Source organism: Sinohyriopsis cumingii, chromosome 1 (assembly GCF_028554795.1).
Source record: "Sinohyriopsis cumingii isolate HCF-2022 chromosome 1, ASM2855479v2, whole genome shotgun sequence".
In the NCBI taxonomy this organism is placed as follows: Eukaryota; Metazoa; Mollusca; class Bivalvia; order Unionida; family Unionidae; genus Sinohyriopsis; species Sinohyriopsis cumingii.
The window spans coordinates 83,118,190-83,143,672 of record NC_142961.1 but is presented as its reverse complement, the minus strand read 5'-3'; the positions used below and the strand labels follow the sequence as shown (position 1 = coordinate 83,143,672).

Below are 25,483 nucleotides of genomic sequence, written 5' to 3'. Positions count from 1 at the left end.
TCACTTTGACTGTCCTGGAAACTACCCAAACACATCAAAACTCCTAGATTCCATTAATGTTTTCAACGTCAAACAGTCACTTAACCAACCCACCCATAAACATAGTCACATTTAAGACTGGATTATTCATAGACCTGATGATAATATTCTACGGTCCTCCCTGGTATCCCACAAACTTGCATCAGATCACCTTTGCATTATATGCCATCTTGATGTATCAGTCCCTAACCATCCACCTTTATTTGCTACTAAGGGAAACCTCCGTATGATAAATAGAACCAAATTAATGCATGACATCCAAGCAAACCTAACTACAGCAGAATGACTGTAATTGCCTGCATTCATTGCTCGACAAACATGCCCCAGCCACCAAGAACAGAGTATCAATTTAAAAGTGTTCTCCATGGTATAGCAGTATTAGAGACCAGCTTTGAACTGCTAAAAAAGACCACCGTAAAGCTGAAAGGCTTTGGCTTTCCACTAGACTCACTATTCTTAAACAAACCTATGAAGCCGCTAAGAAGAACGTCACATAGTCCATGCAGTGAAATCAGCCCACTACAGTACTAAGATCATGGAAAGTTCAGCTGCAAATACCTTTTCGAGATTACTAACAAGCTAACGTCAAGGAACAAATGTACACCACCTCCAACTACCTTCTCTCCAATCGACCTTTCGGGCCTGTTTGCAGATTTCTTCTGTGACAAAATACAAACCATCAGAGATAAGCTTGACAACACAATTTCAATTGACTTGTCATAACCATACAGTTGGGATACAGAATTTCAGCGGCAACCATTAGCAGCATTTGAACATGTCTCTATAGATTTCATGCATACAGTCCTAATGAAGAGTGCACCAAAGTCATGTGAACTTGATCCAATTCCAATATCACTGCTGCTTGAGTGCTTAGATCCAATATTGCCTTCACTAACTGATGTTATTAATACCTCTGTCTCATCTGGGGAATTCCCATCATTTTTCAAAACCGCCATTGTAAAGCCTCTGCTAAAGAAACCAACATTCGACCATAATGATTTAAAGAACTACTGCCCAGTTTCTAATCTCCCATTCATATCAAAATCATAGAAAACGTTGTTCTATCCCAACTTGTATCTCATCTGAATTCAAACAGTCTTTTTAGCAATATACAGTCTGCATATTGCCTTGCCACAGCACTGAAACTACTCTTCTAAAAGTAGTTAATGACATTCTCTCTGCTTTAGATAGTGGAAAGATTATAGTCGTCACCCTCCTTGAGTTCTCTGCAGCATTTGACACAATATTCCATGATATATTACTTCACCATCTCCAGTATGTATTTGGCATTCATGATACAGCCTTACTGTGGTTCAAGTCCTACTTGGTCAACCGGACATAAATTGTGTCTGCAAATGGATATATGTTGTGGTGTTCCACAGGGGTCTGTTCTTAAACCTGTTCTCTTCATTCTATACACTCAGCCGCTCTCAAATGTCATAGATCATCCTCCAATGTCTCACCAATTGTATGCTGACAACACCCGAATATACAAATCTAGCCACCCAGCTGAAGTTGATGCTACCATCCAAGGTGAAGAGAAGTGCATTTCTGATGTGAAATCATGGATGACATTTAACAAGCTGCAGATGAATGATGATAAAATTGAGGCCATTCTGATCAAAACACAAAGACTTTCTCATTCACATCCTTTACCCCAAACAATAAATATCAGCAACACCAACATCAAATTCACACAGTCAGTACAAAACCTAGGTGTTACTCTGGACAGTACTCTCACATTACACCAACATGTCATGAACATATGCAAGGCTGCATATCTTGAGCTGAGATGCATCAGCTCCATTTGCAAATATATTTCAGTTGATGCCACTAAAACACTTGTGTGTAATTAGTACTTTCAAGACTGGACTATTGTAACTCATTTCTGTCTGGTTCATCTCAATATCTACTCCATAAACTTCAGAAAGTTCAAAACATGGCTGCTCAGATCATACTTAGAGTACCACAAACAGAGCACACCTCCCTGCTGCTCTGTACCCTACACTGGCTATCTATTTGATCCAGAATCAAACACAAAATTTGTTCTCTGTGCTACGTTTCACTGTCGGACTCTAGTCCAACATACCTATCCGACCTCACCTATGTGTACACATCAGCAAGATACTTACGCTTCTCTTTTGATAGTCATATACTCATTATTCCCACAATGAAAACAAAGTCATATGGACAACGTTCTTTTGCATACTAGGGCCCAGCAACGTAAAATGAATTGCCCACTGAACTTAGACACAATGACACAGTGATCCCATTCAAGAGTGCTCTAAAAATTCACCTATTTCGACTGCAAGAACAAACTTAAAGACCTAATAATGTTTCCTACCTTAAATATTTTCAGCATTTTTTATGTTTTCTAATTTTATGGTGTTTGCTTTTTTGTAATAATACCATTATATGTTTTTTTGGTGTTATAGGTGTTGTCTAATGTTGTAAAGCACTTAGAGCTTCTAAAGATTAGGTGCTATAAAAAGTCCTCATTATTATTAAATGACTTACTTAGCTACTTAAAAATTGGTAAAATCCTTGAAAAGTCAGTGAAAGTAATGTCTTCAGGGCTGAACAAATCCAGAAAATGTTAGAATCCAACAATTGATTTAATGGACAGGAAAGTCTGATAAGTATAATTTTTCAGAAGTGGAGAAAAATATTATTGAAAATGGCAGGGCATAATTTTGGCATTTCCCTGACTGTAAAGTCTTGAGGGTCTACACCAGTTACCACACAAATCACTTATTGCATGAGCATTACTTATGAGGAAAATATTAACACATATTGCAAGGTATAGTTTGTATCTGCAACTATCATAAATACAGCATGGAATTTAAAGCAATTAACAGTATTATGGTAACTGGCTCCATACAGTCATTGGTGCAAACCCTTTTTAAATGTGTAGATTTTTATATACCATATATACTAACATATGAGTCAGAATGGAAAACCAAAGATACTGATCTGCCATAGCATAATGCACCTGCAGATCATGGTCTATATTGTTTGTTCTACTGATCACTCCAAATAAACTGCACAGACCCAGATCTGAAAGCACATTGTGCAATGGTAGATCCTAGTCTGTGCAGTTTGCTGTTGGACTCATAAGTGAGTATAGTACTATTCACAGTGTTTAATTCTTGTGCCATTTACATTTTCTGTCAAGACACCCAACAATAAAATCAGCTGATACCTCTTTCACAAAATGTTTCAAAGGAAAAGGATTGATAGATTGTGATTTCATAGTCTGCATGTCAGTATGAACATAATTTGAGGCCTTGGATGGAAGGCTTTGTTACCAGATATACATCTTCCTTTTTTTGTACAAATGTTTATTCAGTTTTGTCAGAATGTTTGAACACATCTAACTTGTTGTACTTGATCAGTGTGAATATGAACTGATTTTCATGTCTCTTTTAATGTTTTTAATATCACAACATCATGATTGTTGTATTCAAAGAAATATTTTAAAAAGTATTTCATCCTGTTTAGAAGTGACGATGCAAGCATTTGTTGCAGGGTATTATGAAGCTTGATATCATAGTTTAATGTGTATTTCTATTTACTTGTTCCAGAATTTCAACATCTACAAGAGAATATTCACTGATGTGATTCAAAAGAAAGACTTGAATAAATCAGAGGCTTACAGAACCTGGGCTGACCTGCGAGACATGTTCTACAGTCTGGTGAGTTGCCTACTGTTTCATTTATTCATTTCATTATTATATCCAGTGAATTTCAAAGCAGACAGAAAATAGTTGCTCATATAAGCGGGACAGTTATATACAACACAGTCTAAAAGGACCGTTATACATTGTCAAAAAGGACCGTTATGCATTATCAATTATCAAAAGTCAGACAATATAGTTATGCAAAGTGAAACAGGATAATTTTCCACTCATGATTTTCAGTTGTAATTTTTCATGATCCTTTAGTTATGATAAATGTAAAAGAAATTCATCAAGATATCTGGAATTATTTAAGTTTTTCAGTACACCCATAGCAAATAGAGGTATGCTTTGGTACAACCTCCAGCACTGTTACCCACACAGATAAAAACATATACAAATGTACAGTCTCGCTGAGTCTCAGCTATTCTTTCTTCCTAGCTCCAAGACAAAAGTGTGGAGTTGGTTTTATATCTCCTACCCACTGAAGAAGGGGCTGAGGGGACTATATACATGTACATTAGTTGCAAGTCAAGTTGATTCACAACATACTTCAGCTAGTAACAGCAGCCTGAGCATTGAGTTTTGCCCCCAATTGGGAATTAGTTCCTTGAGTTAATTCAGTATTAATAATCCATAATGTTTGTTCTGCTAATATTCAAATTCACATGCTGTCAAGCTGCCCCAGGAAGACTTGATTTTAAGTTTTTTAATATGATTTTAATATACCTAATAGTTCAGATGATCTCAATCTCATATTGTGTGGTGCATAAATCGTAACTTCTTGGTGAAATTTAGTGTTTAGATATTTTCTTTTGCACTCTGTATAAATACTGTTATGCATTGAATCTTAAAAATTGGTGAGTTGATGCACCTTGATAAGTACTATGCCTCGTCACAAAAGTATGTCACTATGACACATGTTTGATGTTTCACTGACTTTGGTTAAATTCTGTGTGTGTGTGTGTGTGTGTGTGATTTGGATTTTTAATGTAGCTTTAACAATTTTTCAGTCAAATCGCTATGATGACTGCAGTGTGCAGTTTATAGTGATGACTAGCACTAGTCCATCATGCCGCTGACATGTAGCATGATGTTCCACCCAGTCACATTATCCTGACACCAGGCTGACCAGTCCTAACACTGACCTTTTAATGCTGAGTGCCTAGCGAGGCAGCTGGTATTACCATTTTTATAAGTCTTTGGGATGACTTGCCCAGGGTTCAAATCCCGCAACCTCCCGCATCTGAGGCGGACACTCTAACCACCATTCCACCAGAATGGTCCGATTAAGTTTTGTGTTTTAAGTTTATTTCTCAGGATATATTCACGATGCAAACACTACCCCATATGTTGTTCGTTACCTCAAACAGTAAGTATCTGTAATACCAAAATCAAATTTACACATTATGAAACCTAGATGTCACCAACATGTAATGAGCATGTATGTATGGCTTCAGATATGGAGCTAACACACATCAGCTTCATTCACAAATTTCTTTTTGTTGATGCCACTAAAATGCTTATATGCTACTTAGTACTTTCAAGAAGGAACTATTATAATTTACTTCTATCGGGTTTGTCTAAGAATCTACTACAGAAACTTTATAAAATTCAAAACAATGCCGGCTTGTATCCTCTTTACAGCATGAAGAACTGAGCACACATCCATTCTCCTCTCTAACCTCCACTGGTTAACCGTTCAATCCAGAATCTAAGTCCCTCTTAGTATTGTTATTATTAAGTCCAGAAGAGTAGTGTTCAGAATGAATTCCTGGTTCTGTATGTAGTGATGTACCAACAGGCTTGATGTATCACAATGACATTGTCCAAAACTCCTTTGGGTAAATTCACAAAAATCACAGAATAATATTTTAGCCTAGTCAGTGAGCACTTTTTAACTCCAATGAATGATTTAAAAAATGTTTCCTCTCACATTACAACATTAAATACATATGTAGACTTGTATTAAAACAAGAACATAGGAAATAGGAATTAATTAATTGTCCAATCACTTTTTCCTTATATACACCCTATGGCTCTAAATTGCAATATTTTCCTACTCAATCTATGTCACAATACATCTCGACATCGCAACAGAACCCACCAGACTTAATCATCCAATGGAAAATTACCCCAAACTTATAACAGGTTCATTGTTAAGATTGATTTTAAAACTTGTCACCACTTATTTACGTCTCATTGCAATTCACCAAAAGTAATGACACACTATTCATAAACATAACAATTAATACCACATACTTACAACAAAAGAAGATCACTGTCACCTACAGTTAACATTTTAGTGGTTTCAGTTAAAGTTATGCATTTAGCTGATGACCAAACAAGGTTTTTAGCATCCAGTATAAATGCTATTACACCTTGATTCATGAAACTTGATGAAAGGATGCATGATGAGTACTAAACCATCATCATAGATGTAGTTTGCTGTGACCTATATTTCATCTTTTGCATTCAGATTTTGATTTTAAAAAATTTAAATTGCTTATAATCCATAATCTCTTGAAGGATTTTGTTATTCTTGAGATGTCTGACTATGAAGTAAAGACAGTTTGTTTGAAAACACACACCCCATAACTAGGTTTTCATAAATTAGCTGCAACATTTGCAAGATTGAAAGAAAACTAGGTCACAATGATGGTTTATGATTAGGTTCTTTATGCAGGCCACCACCTTCTTGGAATGACAAGTTCTTTCTTTTTGCAGTGTGAGAACATGAGAACATCAGCTGAGGCCAATTCCCCATCACATGAGGAGTTTGAAATTATGTTACTGATCTCTCACTACTATGCTACTCGTTCTGCCGCCATGGCCCACAAATCTCTTGACACCATCGCTGCCAAACTTGCTGTCTCCCTCCTGCGACACACTGATGTCATCCCAGCAGATAAGGTCTTCTATGAGGCTGGCATGATGTGCAGGGTTAGCTTTTTATAATTATCCATGCAGTCATATTTATTAATTTAAGTGAGATTTCCAATTTTTATGATAAGAAATTATCATCTTTCTTTTAAATGAAATGATTTTAACTTGAAAATCAAAATTACATTTTCCTTCAAAATTTTATGAAATTTAGTTTTTAAAATATTTACAAAATCAGGAAATGTATGAAATATGTGTTTGGATTGACTAATCATTTTATGTTAGGCAATATTATGAAACAGTATACTTATATTTTGCATAAATCAGACCTACTACTGATTTCTGGTGTAGTTACCCATCTGAACCAATCTTTTAAATCTAATATGTATGATGTACATTTCTGTGAGTTATATTATTGTAGTATCATAGATTTTGATATAAATGAGTAAATTCAGCATAGTTGCAATATTTAGTTGTCTTTATTTGTTTATTGGCAATGTTATATATATATATATACAGTGGAACCCCGCTATAACGCGATGATCGGGGTCCATAAAATCGGATCGCGTTAAAAGCGGGGTCGCGTTAATGCGGGGTTTCACAATATTTAACTTTTTTCCGAGAACATATACGTGTATACATGTACAATGATCAAAAGTCGGCTTATCATCAGATGAATATTAACTGGAATGCATTAATTAAGATATATTCAAAATAATTGATGGCTAATATATGGCTAATATATTTATAGGTTATTACTGTGCATTAAAAACATTTACTAATTTTTATTTGTTTGAACGATAATACAGATTGACAGATTGACCGATAATACCAGACTATCGCTATATCATGAAAAGTGTATCAACACCGTATGCTACCGTGCCGTCGTGGCATACAGTTCATCCATAATGGATGTAATTTAATTGAAAATCGTACAGATTTAAAATATTCAATAATTTTGTAATAGTCTGAATTCGTCGTGTAAAATATAGGATGAACAAAATATTGAAACCATTTACTTGCCGTCTGATATCGTACGGTCATTGCATGCAGCTATTCCCGGGTCTACATACGGTGTCTGTACAAATTTCATACCACTAAAATTTTATCATATGCGACAACTGCAAGAATAATTAACAATCAACGCATGATTTCAGCGTGCAAATAACTTTTATTTCAGATTTTGTGAACATCAAAAGAAACATGTGAAAACTGCTAAATTAATCGTTGCGCAAAGTGCAAAGTCAGTGTGGTTCCAAATTTAAATTTCGTCATTTCTTGAAAAATATATCCAATGACGTTTGCTTCTTTGCCGCGAACTTACTCGCCTTAAATTTGGAATCATCTCCATTGATACGGCGATCAAATTTCTCTGCTTGGGCTTTCAGAATTGGGCCAAAAATTGGAACACCTTCTGAGCGAGCTTGTACAAACCATTGGTACAAAGCTGAATCTAGGACATTGTCATTAGCTAACTTAACCCTTTTACGCTGTAAACCAGTTTCCTCTTCAGGAATGTTGGGTAGACTACGGAGCTTTCCTTCATCTGTTTTCCACCCTCGCAAAGTGGACTCGCTGATTCCTAGATCTCTGGCAAGCTGAGTTTGTTGTTTGCCGTTCTTTAGTTGATCTAGGGCATACAGTTTCTCTTTAGCAGAAAACGACGTGCGTTTTTGAACTTGCTTTTCCATAACAGTAAAATATTTTTTTATATAAGCAAACAACGTACACAGATAAAGCTCGATAACTAAGTAATGAAGGCCTGCAATGGTTACGAATCACTTTTTATATAAAACAAAATTAAGCTGAACGGATGTACAATTTCATACCCTTTTAATTTACAGATAATAAAGTGGATATTATTTACTTTCAACTGTTTGTTGTTTGATCACACCGCCAAGCATAGCATACATGTTGGCGGCTTTCGTCCTTTGATGTTTATTAAATTGTGCGACTCTTGTATCAACCACAGCTTTGTCTGCTGCTTGGCTGTGATTGCAGTTAAATAAGAAGCCCATGTCGCTATTGTTTGAGCAACGACTGTATACAGATTTCATGGAAGACAATCACAAAGACGATTTACTGGCTTTACTCGTGGATCCGTAATAAGTATCACTTCCGATAATGTTTACTTCGGCTTAACAATTCAAAAACCTAATGAAACCAGTTTTCTCTTCTAGAGTAGAATACGGAGCTTCACCACAACCTGTTCAAATTGATAAATTTCAGAAGCCAAGCGTTGTACACACTATTTCTCGTACGTTATATATATCGTATTATTTTAGAATTCATACACGATCACTTCTCCAAAATCACTTAAAGTACCTGGATAAATTGTTAAGTTCCGATCGTTTATTATTAAAAGTCATACGCGAATTCTTCCACCAAATTATAATAAACGTTTTACACACTATTTCTCGTACGTTAAACAAATATTTTCACGGTCCAATAAAAATACACGTAAATGAATTTCAAATTTCAGGAACCATGCCACGATCATATTATTTTAAAAGTCACAACTAATCTTATGCCCAAAATGAAGTTAATTTCTTGTTTTGTTTTTTTTACTTTTCTCCAAATTTTTTTTCTCCATGTGTGAATGAATATACGAAATTTCGGGAGCCATGCTATGACCGCGTTATATCCGAATTCGCGTTATGGCGGGGCGCGTTATAGCGGGGTTCCACTGTGTATATATATATATATATATATATATATATATATATATATATATATATATATATATATATATATATAACTCGAAAAATGCAATAATGATCACTTTCATGTATAACACTTCCAATATATATGATAATCTTTTTTCATGCACTAAAACCACATGATGTATGGATATGTATCATGGGCCAGTGGCCTGTATTACAAATAAACATATATATATATATATATCTCTGTCTGACTGAAATTATGTAAAATTATATGCTTTATATAATTATATGATTTAAATTAGTAAACATCTATGAGTTATGTCATTGAAATATCTTCACTGCCACGAAAGTTGAGTTGAATTTCTTCTTTTACTTGTATTCCTACGAAGTTTGCATAGAATAAAAATATTTCTGTTTCAGGCTGTTGGTTGGGATAACATGGCATTTGTTTTCCTGAACAGATACCTGGATATAGCAGAAGTAAGATATCAAGTACAAGTCAGTTAGAAAATCTGAGCCATTTTATCACTTGTGGCACACATTGACAGTGTCCCAGCATGGCAACTACACCAAGGCTTAACACCCAACCCCACAACTCCCTGCATGTCAAACCTCTTTCTAGCCTTCATTTGCAGCTTGCTCTCATTTCATTTTGTAGATTGATACCCTGACTATTTGGGGTCAAATTTTGCTACCAATATGTGCCAGAATAGTATGCTAAGCTCATTACTTCTCAAATACTGGCCAAAAGAAAAGTGTTTGAGAACCAAGAAATACTCTGTGTATTGAGATGGGGGGGGACAAATGCATTATTTAAGATTAGCTATGTTGTCAAGTTACAAGATATATGGATTATTTATGGTTAAAGTTATCAAGTTATTTGATATATGGATTATTTATGGTTAGTCAAGCTATCAAGTTATTGGATATATGGATTATTTATGGTTAGTCAAGCTATCAAGTTATTGGATATATGGATTATTTATGGTTGATGAAATAGTCAAGTCAATAGGATATATACATTATTTATGATTAGCTAAGTTATAGGATATATGAATTTGGAGTCAGAATTTTGTCAAAGCAGGTGGTAATAAACAAGATTGGTAATCAGTTGGTTTCATACAAATGATGAGGTTGTGGAAGACCTGAAAAATCTATATATACTGTTCAATTAAAGGAGAAATTGAAATGTAATTCTTCTTAAATTGGCAACATATTGAAATCTCTTGTGTCTGAGCACTATTAGAATTATATTCATTACTCACAGATGATAAAAACTGTTGCTTACTCATGACGCAGTTTATGAGATAGTAAAACCCCACTTATGTCCGAGGCCCAGAGTGGCTGTGTGGTCTAAAGCGCTCTCCATTACAGATCACTGCCATCTCACCTCTGTCTGCGCTGGTTCGAGTCTCGGATTCAGCCAGTGTGGGTATGTGAGAAAGCTTGCCAGTAGCTTCTCATGGGTCGGTGGTTCTTTCCAGGGTTTTCCCAGGTTCTTCCTCCACCATTAATACTGGCCGCCATGTATAGCCTATTGTGTGCTGAAAAATGGCATTAAACCCAACAACAACAATAACAACAACAGCCACTTATGTCCATAGGCAGAAAACATAAATAACTTTGTACAGTTGTTTTTGACAGTTCAGTTCTGTAAAGTTTATTATAAGCAGCTGGCTTTTTAAAGCTGAATAGTGTGTTGGATCTGACAAAATTAAATTTTACAAGGACTACACATGCTCCGTACCTTGTTTTGGGGTCAGTTTCAGATTCTAGCTGAAATACTGTGTAGATATTAATAATTTAAACATATATAACTTGTATAAGAAAAGATTGAGACCATATGCCTTGTCTCTTTGCTTATATGTATAATTTATTTGTGGGGAAAAAAACCTATTGAATAGAACAATCTCTGTCAGAAGAAACAATAAATAGATTTTATCTTGGTGAATCTATAATAATTCTTTATTGTCTTGGCTGCAAAGACATCAAAGGCAAAGGTAAGTTGCTGTGACATAGTTGATCTATCAGTATGATCTACCATATAGATGCAATTGTCTACTTGTATGTAAGACTCTGGTATAGACCAGTATTTATGTTGCAGCAGCTTACTTTAGGGGGTTAAGAATTAATCCTGTCTGTGATCCCATATGACTCAGAACTGCCACTGCATTTGCTCAGTTTTAAGGAGGCGTGTGCAGTGTACTTGGGTTTTTAATCAGAAAAAAGAAGGAAATGAAACAAATAGCTGCATCACCAGTCATAATCGGTTACATTAAGCTGTGGTAGTGCAGTGTTTGCTAAAATTTCAACTAATGATCAAATATTTGAATAATGGTTCAGTAAAATTAAAGCAACAAGTTTGTTCATTAAAAAATTTTAAGGTTTTACTTTATGTGCACCAAGTTACAGATTACTTATTGCCAACTGCTGGTGTAATGTATTTATGAGGTTGCAACAAAACGACTCAGTTTGTAACAGACGAAGATTTGCAATGTAATTTGGTATAGAATCCATGGATCATTATTTTGGAAAGAAAAATAATGAATAAAATGGGGAGAGGCAGATTTATTAAATATAACAATAGTAAATAATGGGTAGATACTTCAGTTAAATGAAAGCAATTAAGAATAGAAATTTCATAGTGCAGTTATAATTCTGCTACTTCCTACCTGTCAGGTCAATTATATGATTGCAATTTCAGAATGGAAAATTCCATGGTGCAGTTATATGAAAGCAATATCAGAATGGAAAATTCCATAGTGAAGCTCTGTTATGGTAAACCAAATAATCAAACATGTCTTTGTTTATATGGGGCCAAATTTAGAAACTACCAAGAAAATCTTGGTGCCATCTTGGATTAAGTGTAAATCTAGAACAGAATTAGATCAGGGGAAAATGATAAAAAGTAAACTATCATCATAGTTTTAATTATGAACTTCATGTTAATAACAAAAAACAATGAACAATTTGATCAATAATGAACAGCCATTAAGAAGTTAACATTATTCTGTGTAAAAATGATAATGTAAAGTAATTTATTTTCTTGTGTATCAATATACTTGGTGGAATGTTTTCTTTTTCATCAGTACATACATTCATTGGATGGGGAAGCTCATATTTTATCAAAAAGGATAATTTTTCATTTGGTCTTAATTTATGGTTTATATCAACCATGAATCTATGAAATTTGTACCTGATTAAAAATATTAAATACAGAATACAATAATAATAATAGTTATTATTATTATTTTTATTATTATTATTATTATTATAAACATTGTTGTTGTTATTCTTATTATTATTGATTAGTATATACGCTTTCAAGGAGGACTTATTTCATGACCTATCTCATACTCATTAAATGAGAATTTGTTTGTTTACATGTAATCATGTTAATGTTTAACTGGAAAAAGTAGCTAACAAAATTAATGAGATAGATATGCATACACATAGCATTTCTTTAAAATCAGAGGTTTTCTTTTTAAACTCTGACCATTCTATTAGAGTAATTTTTGGGCCATAATGAAATTTTAATGAGAAATATAGTTTGAATTATTAATTACATGCTGTATAGTAAAATTGGCAACAAACAAACTGAAAACTAAGTGATTTTATAGTCTGACAAACTTACCAGCCTGTATGTTATTATATTTTAAATAAGGCATAGACTAGCTTGAAAATGGACAGTAGTTCATCAGTGTTCAGCAAACAACACTTCACTGACCACCGATGATAGATAGGTGAAGTTGGGGGATTTATCAGTTGAAAAGAAACACCCCCACCCCAAAAGGTTTGCATGTGCACATTGACAATATTAACTGGTATGTCCTTTTTAATGCAAGTTGCTGTGAATTTACTAATTTTAATTAGGCACCAATTTTTGTGAATTTAAAGATGTAACAGAGAATTATCTTTCTGTGGAATAGGAACCTTCCAGAAGTCACAAACAAGCCACCAACAATGTATTTTTTGGCAAGTACATGAAAATTTATGCATACAGAAAGAACTGGATTGACATTTGTATGTAAGAACTCAAGGACTTCATTTACATTTTTTTAACAGCACTCATGGATTTTATTGGCATTTTTTACATAAAAACCATCAAGGATTTTATTTCCATTTATGCTCACATATTTGATTGTTTGTATGATAGGCATAATCTTGACAAACATCACGTCATTTAAAAGAAGATCTTAAGCAGAATTTGTAGATCTTGTTTTTGAGATATTTTTTAAAACCAAGGGTCTTCCAGTCTTCTTATGTGTGCATTGTAGTCTGATACATAAACATGTAAAGCTGTGTACATTGCATTATCATGTCAGTTGGGTATTTTTATAACAAGAACTTGGATTTGCATAAAATATGTCTATAAGTCAAGTGGAAATTCTGGATTTATGTTTTTCAGGCAATAGAAGAGGGAAGCCTTGACATGCTAGACCACAGTGACTTCCAGGATACAGACATTCCTTTTGAAATCCCACTTCCAGAGAAACTTCATCTCACAGTATGTATATTTCTATAATGTTTGTGTAAGTTTTAGAGCCTCAATTGATACAGGGCTATTCTTATACTGTTTGTATACATTTTAGGGCCACAATTGATACCAAGTTGTTTGTATACTGTTTATGTAGGTTTTAGGGTCACAAATTGGTACAGAGCCATTTTGACACAGAACCATTCTTATACTGTTTGTATAAGTATTAAAGCTACAATTAATACTGAGCCATTCTTATACTGTTTGTGTAAGTGTTAGAGCCACATTTGATACTGATTGATACTGATTCATTCTTACAAATGTTTGTGTAAGTATTAGAGCTACAATTAATACTGAGCCATTCTTATACTGTTTGTGTAAGTGTTAGAGCCACATTTGATACTGAGTCTTTCTACATTTGCTGCTACTTGTTACAGCTGAGGATTAATGTCTTGCATGCAAATCATAGAAGATTACATAATTATATATCACTTTTCCAATGGCATGGTAGTTGCTGTTAATGTAGTTTGCATGTTAAGTCTTTGCATGTAGCTAAGATTGCCTGACGTGACTATTTGAAATTTGCCTTGGTAGTACAAGGAAGACATGGCATTCTGCAGAATTTTTGTTAACTGGTAACATATTTTTTTAACACCAAACAAAAATATACAAGAAATATATTTGTGACTTAAAAATTACAAAATTACTTAATGTAGCAGCAGCATGTCTGATATAATAAGCTAGATATGGTTTGAAGAAAAACCATTGTGCTTAACAAATTATCATTAGCGACTGGATATATCTTCAAGCAGGTATGACTGGTAGTTGGCTGTTTAGAGGAACTTGTACATAATTTAAGTTTGATGTTCTTTTTACGAATTATTTTCATCGATCTATTTTATTATCTGTTACATAGCTTTCTGAGAAAAAAAATTTCAGGGTAATGGTTATGGAAAAGAGAAAAGTTACCCTGTTAATGACACCATAGCAGACCTGCCAAACCTTAGGATTTTACTGCAAAGCTTACTAAAAGAACCCATACATTTTGGGCTTATAAAACAATATAACAAATTCAGAAAATAAAATCATTGTAGTCAGATCTGGGTGTTTGCTTGTCTTGGTTTGGTCCTCATTGGGTTTTCACATTTGGCTCGGTCCAGTTGGTCAGGATGTATACCAAACAATTTAATCTTCATTGTTCATGCAAGATGCCCATAGGTTCATACATTTGCTTTTTCATTGTCAGGATATATTGCCCAGCATACAAAATACATTTAAGACAAAGGGGACAATCAGCCTTTCCAAAAATGGAAACAGTGGCACAGAAGTCGAGAAATTATATACATATAAATGACCGTGCATAGGAAAAAAATCAGGAATGCCAATAATTGCATTTATCAGACATCATTTTGCATCATCAACTGCTCCAGTGGCCTAGTGGTCAGAGCATCTGCCTCAGATGTGGGAGACTGTGTGTTCGATCCTCAGCCAAGTCATAACAAAGACTTACAAAAATGGCACTAACAGCTGCCTCGCTTGGCACTCAGCATTAAGAGGTTAATGTTAGGACTGGTTGGCCTGGTGTTAAGATAATGTGACTGGATGGGACATCATGCTACATGTCTGCAGCATGATGTCCAGTGTTAGACATCACTATAAACTGCAACACTGCAGACATTGTAGCAGTATGACTGAAACATTGTTAATGCTAAGTTAAAAATCCAAATCACACACACACACACACTCATCTTATATCAGTTTTGCTTACAGCAGGGTAAATGATTATTGTTGCCATGAGAATTTTTAAAAATTAAGATCCAAACAGATTACTTACGATTTGAGAGACCTTGCAAAAAGTAATTGACTTTGGATTTTAAAACAGAAGTTTCTGAATCTGAACAAGAGGTTATTTGGGCTGAAGTGAACTTCCCAGTATTTTTAATTGAACATAATGATGCCTTTGCAGCACTGACCATGTTTCTACAGTTTTCAAGTCTAACAGAAAAATACTGACTGCCTTACTGAAAAGATCTCTTATAGGTTGGCAGGTCTTTGTTAGTTCCAACTTGAAAGCACATTTCTGTTTTATTCTCTGGAGTCAGTTCCCTTCTTTGCCAAATTTTTCTATGTCAACTTTATAATGCAGACTGTACAACCTGTCTTGCGTATTAAGATCCTAAATTAGAAGTTAGCTCCATAAGGTACAAGGAAAGTGCTTGAAAATACTCAAATGTCCTTGCAAATTGCTTGAATCGGGGAACAAATATATTACTTTGGAAGAGAAAAGATCTGTTAATAATGTCAGAAACTCCATCTTCCAGGACTTGTACTTCCATTTGCATACACTTTCAGTACAACTTCTGGTTGGGTCACTTACATGTTCAGTAGGACAGAGATACTTGGCATGGTTAGAGACCATAGCCACCTTATCTTGTTTAATAAATGAAAGCTGTGTTCAGTGGACCATTAAGGCTTATAATAAAGCAAAGATTATACTTTCTGAATGGGAACTAATTGTATTTTGAAAATTTGATGGGGTATTTTTTGTGAAAACTGCAAAAAGATCATGTACTGCTGTGGCATTGCTGTCCTTTTCTGATATGCTTAATTTCTTTAATTTCTAGTGTAAGCTTATTGTTCTCAAAATTGAAAAGAACATGATTCCAGTCAGACTCCTAAGTCACAACACACATATGGAATACATATCTCTTTTTTCCTGTATGCTAAATCACTTAAATCAAAGTTTGTATATGTTTTTGTTTGTAATTTCTTTATGGCATATCACGTAACCTATTACTTGAGTTTTATCTATGTTTATTTTGTAATTTGGAAAGATCTTTGTGCCTTGCTTTGCAAGCAGTTCTTCAGTAAATTTGTATCCACTTCATAGTTCTGGTGCTCGAGTAAGTATTGTCTACACTTCTTTTTGGTTCTGGACATTATGCTTTGTGTTAATCTTTCTCTTTTAGACTTTTTATTGCAGAATGTGAGAAAGTGTGGGTACTGGAAGGTCCACAGGGACATGCACCCAACTTGCTTATCATGGACTATGTTTGCTAGCATGGATGGATGTTCAATTTGTTGTATCTAGACTGACCAAGTGTGAGACTTCACAGAAAGTGGCTGCACATACAGAAGGAGAAGGGTTTTTTTCTCCTTGTCATCACTGGACAAACCCCACCATTTCCAGGAGGAGTCTGCACATCTTATATATGGAATGACAACTGCCACTGGAGTAGTAATGTACTGCGAACTTGGTTCGGAGATTGCCTAAAGACCAAGAATCTCTGATACTCGATGCCATCACCACTGGCAAGGGGTCAATCCTTGGCAGATTTTCAGGGATGGAAAACACCTGAGAATGAGTGGTACCTCCCGCTTAGAGGCAAAAAGCATCCTCTCAGGGTTGGAGTTACAGTGACAGAGATGAGCAAATCATGCCTTATGGGGAGGGAAGAGCAGCAATGTCAGTTAGATAAATATGATATGGGTTTATCCATCAGATCTTCATTGCCAAACCAGGCACCCACATCAGGACTTTGACCATTCTTATCTTACTGTTTAGTCCCTATATCTGTAGAGAGTCAGTTTGCGCTCACCTGACAAGGGAGGCATATTGGATCAACATACTTCCTTTCTTTGCTCTTGCCTAATCCTAATGGATTGAGGGCACCCTTTTCTGGGAAGTGAATCCTCCCCCCCCCCCACATAGCACCATGGATGTTGCTTTCTTGGAATGGATGTGACTGGCCATTCACCAGCTTAATTGCCTCCAGCCTGGTCCACCAAAAAGGTGGGGGATGCTTAACCACCTTGATGATTTAAAATGGATTAGTGATCCCATTACCTTAGGAGGACAAATAGTAGGGTTAGTTTTGATGTTTGATAAGGTGAAGTTAAACAAATTCTTCCCCCAGGTTTTGTGTCTGAATCTTGCTAGTGCCAAGTACAAAAAGATTCTAGTCTGGAAAGGTTCTCTGAGGTATCATCTCATCTTGATCATATGATGCTGATACATTCTCTAATGGTGTTAGAGCTCGCACATAAGTTTTCCTGTGGTCAGGATTTCACCAGGCAACAGAAGTTGAGGTGTGTCTCCATTTCTACACTTTAGCTGCTGGTTTTTGCCTCCAGCTATAGAGTTCATTCTCTAGCTTGGCCCCCTTAAATCTTCTTTCCCCACCCCACTCCACCTTACCTACCCTACAATTTGGAGCATCACATGTGGGGATACCAGCTGGGGTTTGGGCTCATCTCCTGGTTAAAACTTTGGAGGCCTTGGAATTTAAGACCTGCACGCAAGTGATGATCACCTAGCTTGCCAATCTCTTTTTGGCAGTCCTTTTATGTCTCTTGAAGGATTAATCAGCAACACTGGTCATTGGCAGCAGCTCAGGGCCTTTTGAAACAGGCCAAGAAGCATGCCCACCCTGACAGCCCTTGGAACTGTCTCACAAGTTCTTCAAGCAGGCACAGTCTCAACAGTTGTCATTTCAGAACTCCCTCCTGCCCATCAGTCACTAGGTGATATGATCAGTTAGGCCTAAGAAATAAGTATTTGGATCTTATCCCAAGAAGTGAGGGAATTGGCCCTTGGGATTTTCTCTCTGTCCAGCAGCATCTTCCTCTTTCTAGCGTCCTGGTTGATTCTCATCTAGCCCAATTTTCAGGAGTTTGACAGGGCATCACAGATGATGTATGGGTCCATTCCACTTTGAAGAATGGCTACTAACATCATCTATGGGAACATCCTTTCCTAAAATGGACCCCTATCTTTGGTCACTAGTTTACATTTTCTCAACTATTAGAAAGGCACACACCCATCTGCAGAAGGGTGCAGTCAGTTAGCTTTCTATTCTTGGATCTTTCTGATGTTGAAAAAAGGTGGAAATTTTTGGCTGATAATTGACTTTTTCACCATAAACAGATTTATTCAGGAAGAAACTTTCATGATGGAGATGACTGCCTTATTCAAAGGTGCTACAAAGCCCTGCAACTTGGCAGTCTCCATCTACTTTCAGGATGCATATCCTCACATCCCCATCTTGCCATCAGACAGGAAATTCTTCAAGTTTTGTCTCATCCAAGAGGCATTTTAGTTCTGAGCTCTTCTATTGATTATAATCAACATTTTTCCTTAGATGCAGGTAATTTCAGTGATTAAAAATTCAATTGTTATCCCTGATAAGTCCTTGAATGCCCTGATTAAAATTCCTTGTTTGAAACATGAAGTTTATGAATTCTCATATTAAATTTTTATGAAATAACGTTATTGATCTTATTTTTGTTGTTGGCTTTACCACTGCTTCAACACATTATTAATTATATCATGTTGAAGAAATGGATGCAAAATGGCTTTTCTACAGACACTACCGGGGCTTGCCTGGAACAGTATTGAACCTGTGAACATTGGATTTTATTACAAGTCTGATGCTCAGCAAACTGAGCTAACCTGGCTATCAAAGAACATTATTGAAAATGTTTGACAAGTTTTATATCAAATAAGTATTATTGTACAATTCTCTATTTTTTATAGTCTCAGCAGCATGAAGAACTGAAGGAATGGGTGTTGGCGGTCTCAATGGACCAGAAAGTTGAGCAGGTACTCCCTAAAGATGAGAGGAACACCTATGAGGCCTCACTGATAGCTGCTGACACAGGAGTTAGATCTCTGCCGTGTGTCATCACAGGTAAATATTACACCAATTTATGACACAGGTATATATTACACTAATTTGTCACCTATATTGTTATTTATTTATTTAGGGTTTTATTGAGGACATTAATGGTGTTTTTAGTCACAATTTTAGTTTTACCATAGACACATCAGCAGAACTTGTGAAAACAATATTTTCAAAATAAAGCCATCATTAACATCCTCAGACCCACAAGCATATTCTAATATACTATTGAAAATTTTGCCTGGAAAAAGGAAAATGTATAATTCATAGTGGTACCATGCCACTGAGAGAGTCATAACATCACAAAGACATCAAAATTTGTAATAGCTTATCATGGATCTTACTGTCACAGATTTGACATCCAACAAATCAGAAATCACGTTACATGCTGTTGTATTAGAATTCACAATAAAGTGTCAGAAATGTGTATGCCGTTATAATGTTATCACTCTCTCTGTGATATAGTATAATATGGAAATTTACATATTTAGCTATTTTTCAAAACTGATTGCCAGCATTTGTTACCTTGGAAATAAGTTTTGTGTTTTCAAGGACATCAGTGGTTTTCTGTTGCAATTGTTTCATTGGCTTCACTGAGGTGTTGCTGGTATAACTCAGTTTGCAACAGTAAAACAAACATCAACATTCTTATATCTTAAAAGCTGTAGTTAATATCACCACAATTATATTTTCATCAGAATTTAAGAATAATATTAATAAACCATTATTTACAAGATTTGTGATGCTTTTAGTAACTTGACAAGAATCTTTCATTAGTAAATTTAAAAGGCTGGCTTAGATTATTTTCTCAAAACACTTTTTTTTAATATTCATTCATCGCAGGATACCCAGTGTTAAGAAATAAGATGGAATTCAAACATCCTAGCAGAGTTGCCAACAAGGAGGATTGGAACAAGTTCCTAATGGCAACAAAGGTAAAGCATGCCCATCATGGAATGGGTCTAAGAATAGCATATTATTACTTTTAGGATGCACTGATGATATCACTTTGACTCATATTTTGATTATGTGTAAACATCCTTAGCTATCCATATAGTATCCATATACATTAGAATTTGTCGTTTTGTTCACTATAAAATAATTCAGTTTCACTTTAGGCTAACTTGATATGGAGAAGAAAAGGTTTACATTCTAGACCAATGCAGTAACTGCTGTGTGGTTGATGCTGACTTAATGACAAACAAGCTTTCAGTTATATGAACAAGTTTTTGACCTGTATTGAAACATCTTTAAACACGTTGTAGCTCATGTTGCTGTAATAGCAAGTGAGTTTATGATATGACCCTACATCCAGTTTGTGTTGTTCATATTGTGGCGTGTCATCTGTCAACATTTACAATTTTAAGTTCCCAAAAACCAGGGACCCAGTTTGACAAATATGGCAGAGAGCATCTTGACATGAAGAGCTTTCAAGCTTATACAGATCCTGCTGATTCACCAACAGATCTATCTGCCTTTATTAAACTACAAAAATCTTTAACGTCTTCTCAGAACCTTCTCAGCAGAAGTCTACCATATCGAACAGAAAACATCCTGCCATGAAGGGCTTTAAATTTGTTACCAGTGATGTTGATCTGCAATCAAATATAACTACTTTTACAGTAAAATCATAAAATAACCTCTTCTCAAAAACCACTCAGCATCCAGCCATAATGTCTTTCCAGGTTTATACAAATTATGCCAGTATGTGGCCAGATGTGTACACCATTACTAAGAATAGAAAACTCAACAGAATTTGATGTAATCTGACATCATAGCATGAAGAACTTTCAACTTTACTATATACTAGAAAATGTTAAATGCCTTTTACTCAAAACCACTCAGCAGAATTTGAGCAAATTTTAGTACCCTTGCATAAAAGGCTTTAAAATTTGTACAAGTGATGCCAATCCACCTTCAAATATGACCAGTTATGAAAAAAAGATAACTTCAAAAAGTTATCTTCAAACACCTCTCAACAGAATTTGAGCAAATTCAATAGAAAGCAATCTTGTTAAAGAGCTTAAAAGGTTTAGTAAAAGCTACTGATTTGCTATCAGATACTGCCACTGTTACTAAAACTAGATAAATCTTTGAATGACTTATTCTCAAACATTGCTGAATTTAACCAGATTTAACAGAGAACATCATTTTATGAAGAGACAGTCAGATTTGTACAAAACAATTATGCCAATCTGTAATCAGATATAGCAGGCATTATTCTTTTTTTTTTTTAAATCAACAAAATCTTGCTCAACAGCACTTAACAAAATGGAAAGAAATTTAATAGAATTCACTCTGGCATAAAGGACTTTAAAATTGGTACAAATGATGCTGATCTGCCATCCAATATGGCTACTGCCACTAAAAACAGAAATACTTTTAGCAACTTTTTTTAATAGACACTCAGCAGAATCTTAACTAATTTGTTAATAAGCATTCTACCTTGATGACATTTCACACTTTATACAAATGATGCCAGTCCTGTATCAAATATTTCACTCATTTTGTCTACAAAAAATGTTTACAGAATTTAGCCAACTTTAGCTGAAAGCATCCTGGTATAAGACCTTCTGTATTAGACAAATGATGTCAAGATGCCATCAAATAAGGATGGGCACACAAAATACACAAAAACCTTGAAAGAATTGTTTTTTTCATAACATATGCAATCAACAAAGTTGAACATGTTTGATACATAGAGCATCCTCCTAAGATTTTTTGAGCAACTACTCTTGCAGTGTGCAGTTAGGCAGAAGTTTGCAAGGTTAGCAATTTCAAGTCCACCTGGACATCATGTTAAAAGTACTTGCAGTATTAAATGTGTTCATAGTAAACACTTTGAGGAATAGTAAATACAAAAAGTGTGAACTTCTGTCAGAAAGTGTGTTGTTGATACCTGCTAAATAGAAGCTTTCTTATACAGTGAAGTTTCTAAATAGTCAGCCTATATGTAATGAGGTAAAAGAGTATTAACAACTTAAGGTCTCATTAAGCAATGAGCCAGAAATCTCAATTTGAAATCTGAAAATTATGGGACAGTTCAGGCAGGAATTCAGAAAATTCCCAAACCAGATCAGGTTGGTTCCACAATCAGTACTTTTTAAAAGCAAGTAGATTTTGACATTGTTGTTTATATTTTGAATTCTGTTCTTGTTTTATTTCAGGTTTCTCACAGCCCAGAACTACAGGATGTGCTTAAATTTATAGGTGCATGGTGTGGGGCCACACCCAACCCTAGTTACTCCTTCCAGTAAACTCAAATGATGTCCCCACAGCATATATGGTAGACCCACGACACAGTTCCAACTTATAGTTACCTAATCTCATCAGCTGTAACCAGCAGTTTGATATTTCATTTTGTGTGTACTAAATTCAAGAAGACTTTGTTTTGATGTTTTGTCTGAAAGGAAATATATATTGTTTAGGATACTGCAGAATCACAAAATATTCATGGGAATATAATTATTGCCATTTTCACGAGTAATAAATATCAACAAAATTAAATCAGCATGAAATTTATTATTGTTAATTGGGTTTCAAAACAAACAATGTGACCCCTGAAATTTTATTCCCATCAAATGGTGTATTTTTATTCCTATCAAATGGCCTGCTTATGGTCAAATGTTTTTTCCCATCATTGAAGTTACACAGGGACAATTAAACAGTATGTCCATGCTAACACAATAAATCAGCCATGTTTATGTAGGACAGGTTTCAGTTTCTAAAAGGATGAAGATAATATTAATATGCAAGTCCATTGGGATGTAGGTTTACTTGTATATAATATGAAATGTTTGACTGGTCATGTTATCTAACATTTTCTTGCAGACTTGGCTCAGTGTGTCGTTAACAGGGCTTACTTGGAATGAAGCTTGTCTCTTCCGACAGTATGGCATGTGATAAAAATCTTGGAAACAATGGTTAAGACAGTGAAGACTTGTTTGATTTTATTGTGAAATTCTCTTAAACTCTAGATTCCACAGGAAAAATTATTATTTAGAGAAAAAGCCCACCTTATAAAAGTATGCATGTGTTTAAGCGGGATCATTTTTCACCACTCTGGATCCTATATTTATAAGCTTTGATAGATACATTTGATCAGGGATCCTGAAATTCTGATGGCATTTGTAGGACATTTTTATGGAAAATTAACATGGTGGCTATAAATTTGTGAAATTACTAATAAAATCATTCGAATGGAACATAACAAGTTGTCACAAAATAAAAAGAAAACATTGATATACCTAATTAATACATATACCAGAAAATATGTCAGTTTTCATTCCAAGTTTATTTCTGCTTTAGTGTTACTATTATCATTCCATGATTAACCAGTTTTCTCTCAAATTGTTTTATCCACACAAAAAATTTGTCAGAAAGCTATATTTAAGAATTCCACCCCAATCAGTGTTTTGTTCTATTTTTATGTTTTTGAAACTTATTACTAATTGACGACAAGGTGACTTACTACCTCAGAAATACTTAACAGATGAGTTTTTCTGGTTAAGTTGGACAGTAGAGTTTTATTCAATCAAGTCCCCAAAACAGTACTAAAGGATGATAAAAGTTACTGTTCCTGCTACTCTTTTTGTTTTTAATTCAGGCCAGGAGTCACATATTTTATTCTAATATAGTTCTAAGCCACATGGTGTGAGGTACTGATGTAATGTCTATAGTACAGATCATGTGACAAGCATTCAGTTCAAGGGCATTTTGTATGCCCAGGAAATAAGCTTTCACACTTCTTGTGTCTTGTGTGATGTGGCTATAGTGCATTTAAACAATTGGAAAACATTATGTCCAGATGAACTTAGCAACAACATAATGGATTGTCAAACAAAATAAAAGAAACTGAAGCAGACGTAGCACTGAACTAAGCTTGGTTGGTGACACCTTTATTTATTGTCTGACAAAGAAGTAATCTATGAACTAGATCTAATGACCTTTGAATTTAACTTCATTAAGATGTTTATTTAACAGTTTAATTAATAAGCTAATCAAAGATAATGCAATATAATGACATTTGAGGTATCATGTGATCGATGTCCAGTTGCTTAGAATGTGTGTCAGTCAAAACCTTTGATCTGCCAGACATGCCAATTAAATATAGTGATTTCAGGATCTCTAATTTGGATAATCTCTTTAGCTTTCTGCTGCATATAGAATCTCATATGCATGTACTCTGTCTCTAACTTATGCTTGTCATACAGAATTTGCATGGGGAATATTTTTTTTAATGAATTCATAGATCATTCATAATTGGTATAAAATATTGTTTTAATTAGTGGTTCACTTTACTGTCAAGCTCACATTAGTGAGAAGCAAGAAACAGGAGTCGGTTTACTGGCAGTGCAGGCATCTGAGGTCTCATCAACAGTTTCTTAAGGTTTTGATTAAAGATTTTCATTTGCTTAGATTTCCTATATTCTTTATGGATTTTCTTAATGCCTTCCTGTTTCCTTTACTAATTGTTGAATCAATTGATCCGTCCAGACTATTTATAAGACCATTTTGTTTTAAAATTCCAAAGTGTGATACAGACCTGTACTAATCACATTTTCTGTCATTTGTGTTTATTACATGTAATAAATTATAAAAAATATTATATGTATTAGCCTATTTTTTTCCCCAAGCCTAAACATGTTGTTGTTGTTTTGGGGTTTAGCGCCATTTTTCAGCACATGATAGGCTATGCATGGCGGCCAGTACTAATGGTGGAGGAAGAACCCATGAAAACCCTGGGAAGAACCACCGACCCACAAGAACCTACTGGCAAGCTTTCTCACATACCCACATTGGCCGAATCCTAGACTCGATCCCATGCAGACAGAGGTGAGATGGCAGTGATCCGTAATGGAGAGCACTTTAGACCACTCTGGGCCCTTCTAAACATGTTGTTGATCTTATCATACTAGACTGTCTGTCAGTCCCTTTGGCTTCTTATCTGTCTTATCTGTTCAAGCCTGGTAAGTTGTGTGTAAGTGATAAGTATAGTTCTAACAGATGGTCATTACTGTTGGCGCCATGTTGATCTTGCTGCCAGTATGTGTATAGCCA

The 25,483-nt window shown here is 35.0% G+C and overlaps 1 protein-coding gene across 1 annotated transcript in view; it reads left to right on the top strand.

Annotated features, from left to right (window-relative positions):
• The window catches only part of LOC149807249 (intraflagellar transport protein 172 homolog), a 128,903-nt gene extending 103,875 nt beyond the window's left edge, over positions 1-25,028 (top strand). The window contains exons 42-48 of the mRNA XM_089964023.1: positions 3,624-3,734; positions 6,444-6,659; positions 9,686-9,745; positions 13,674-13,772; positions 19,279-19,432; positions 20,267-20,358; positions 22,591-25,028. Coding sequence (XP_089820149.1) covers positions 3,624-3,734; positions 6,444-6,659; positions 9,686-9,745; positions 13,674-13,772; positions 19,279-19,432; positions 20,267-20,358; positions 22,591-22,680 — 822 coding nt within the window. The 3' untranslated portion in view covers positions 22,681-25,028. The remainder of the gene's footprint in view (positions 1-3,623; positions 3,735-6,443; positions 6,660-9,685; positions 9,746-13,673; positions 13,773-19,278; positions 19,433-20,266; positions 20,359-22,590) is intronic.
• The last annotated feature ends 455 nt before the right edge of the window (positions 25,029-25,483 follow it).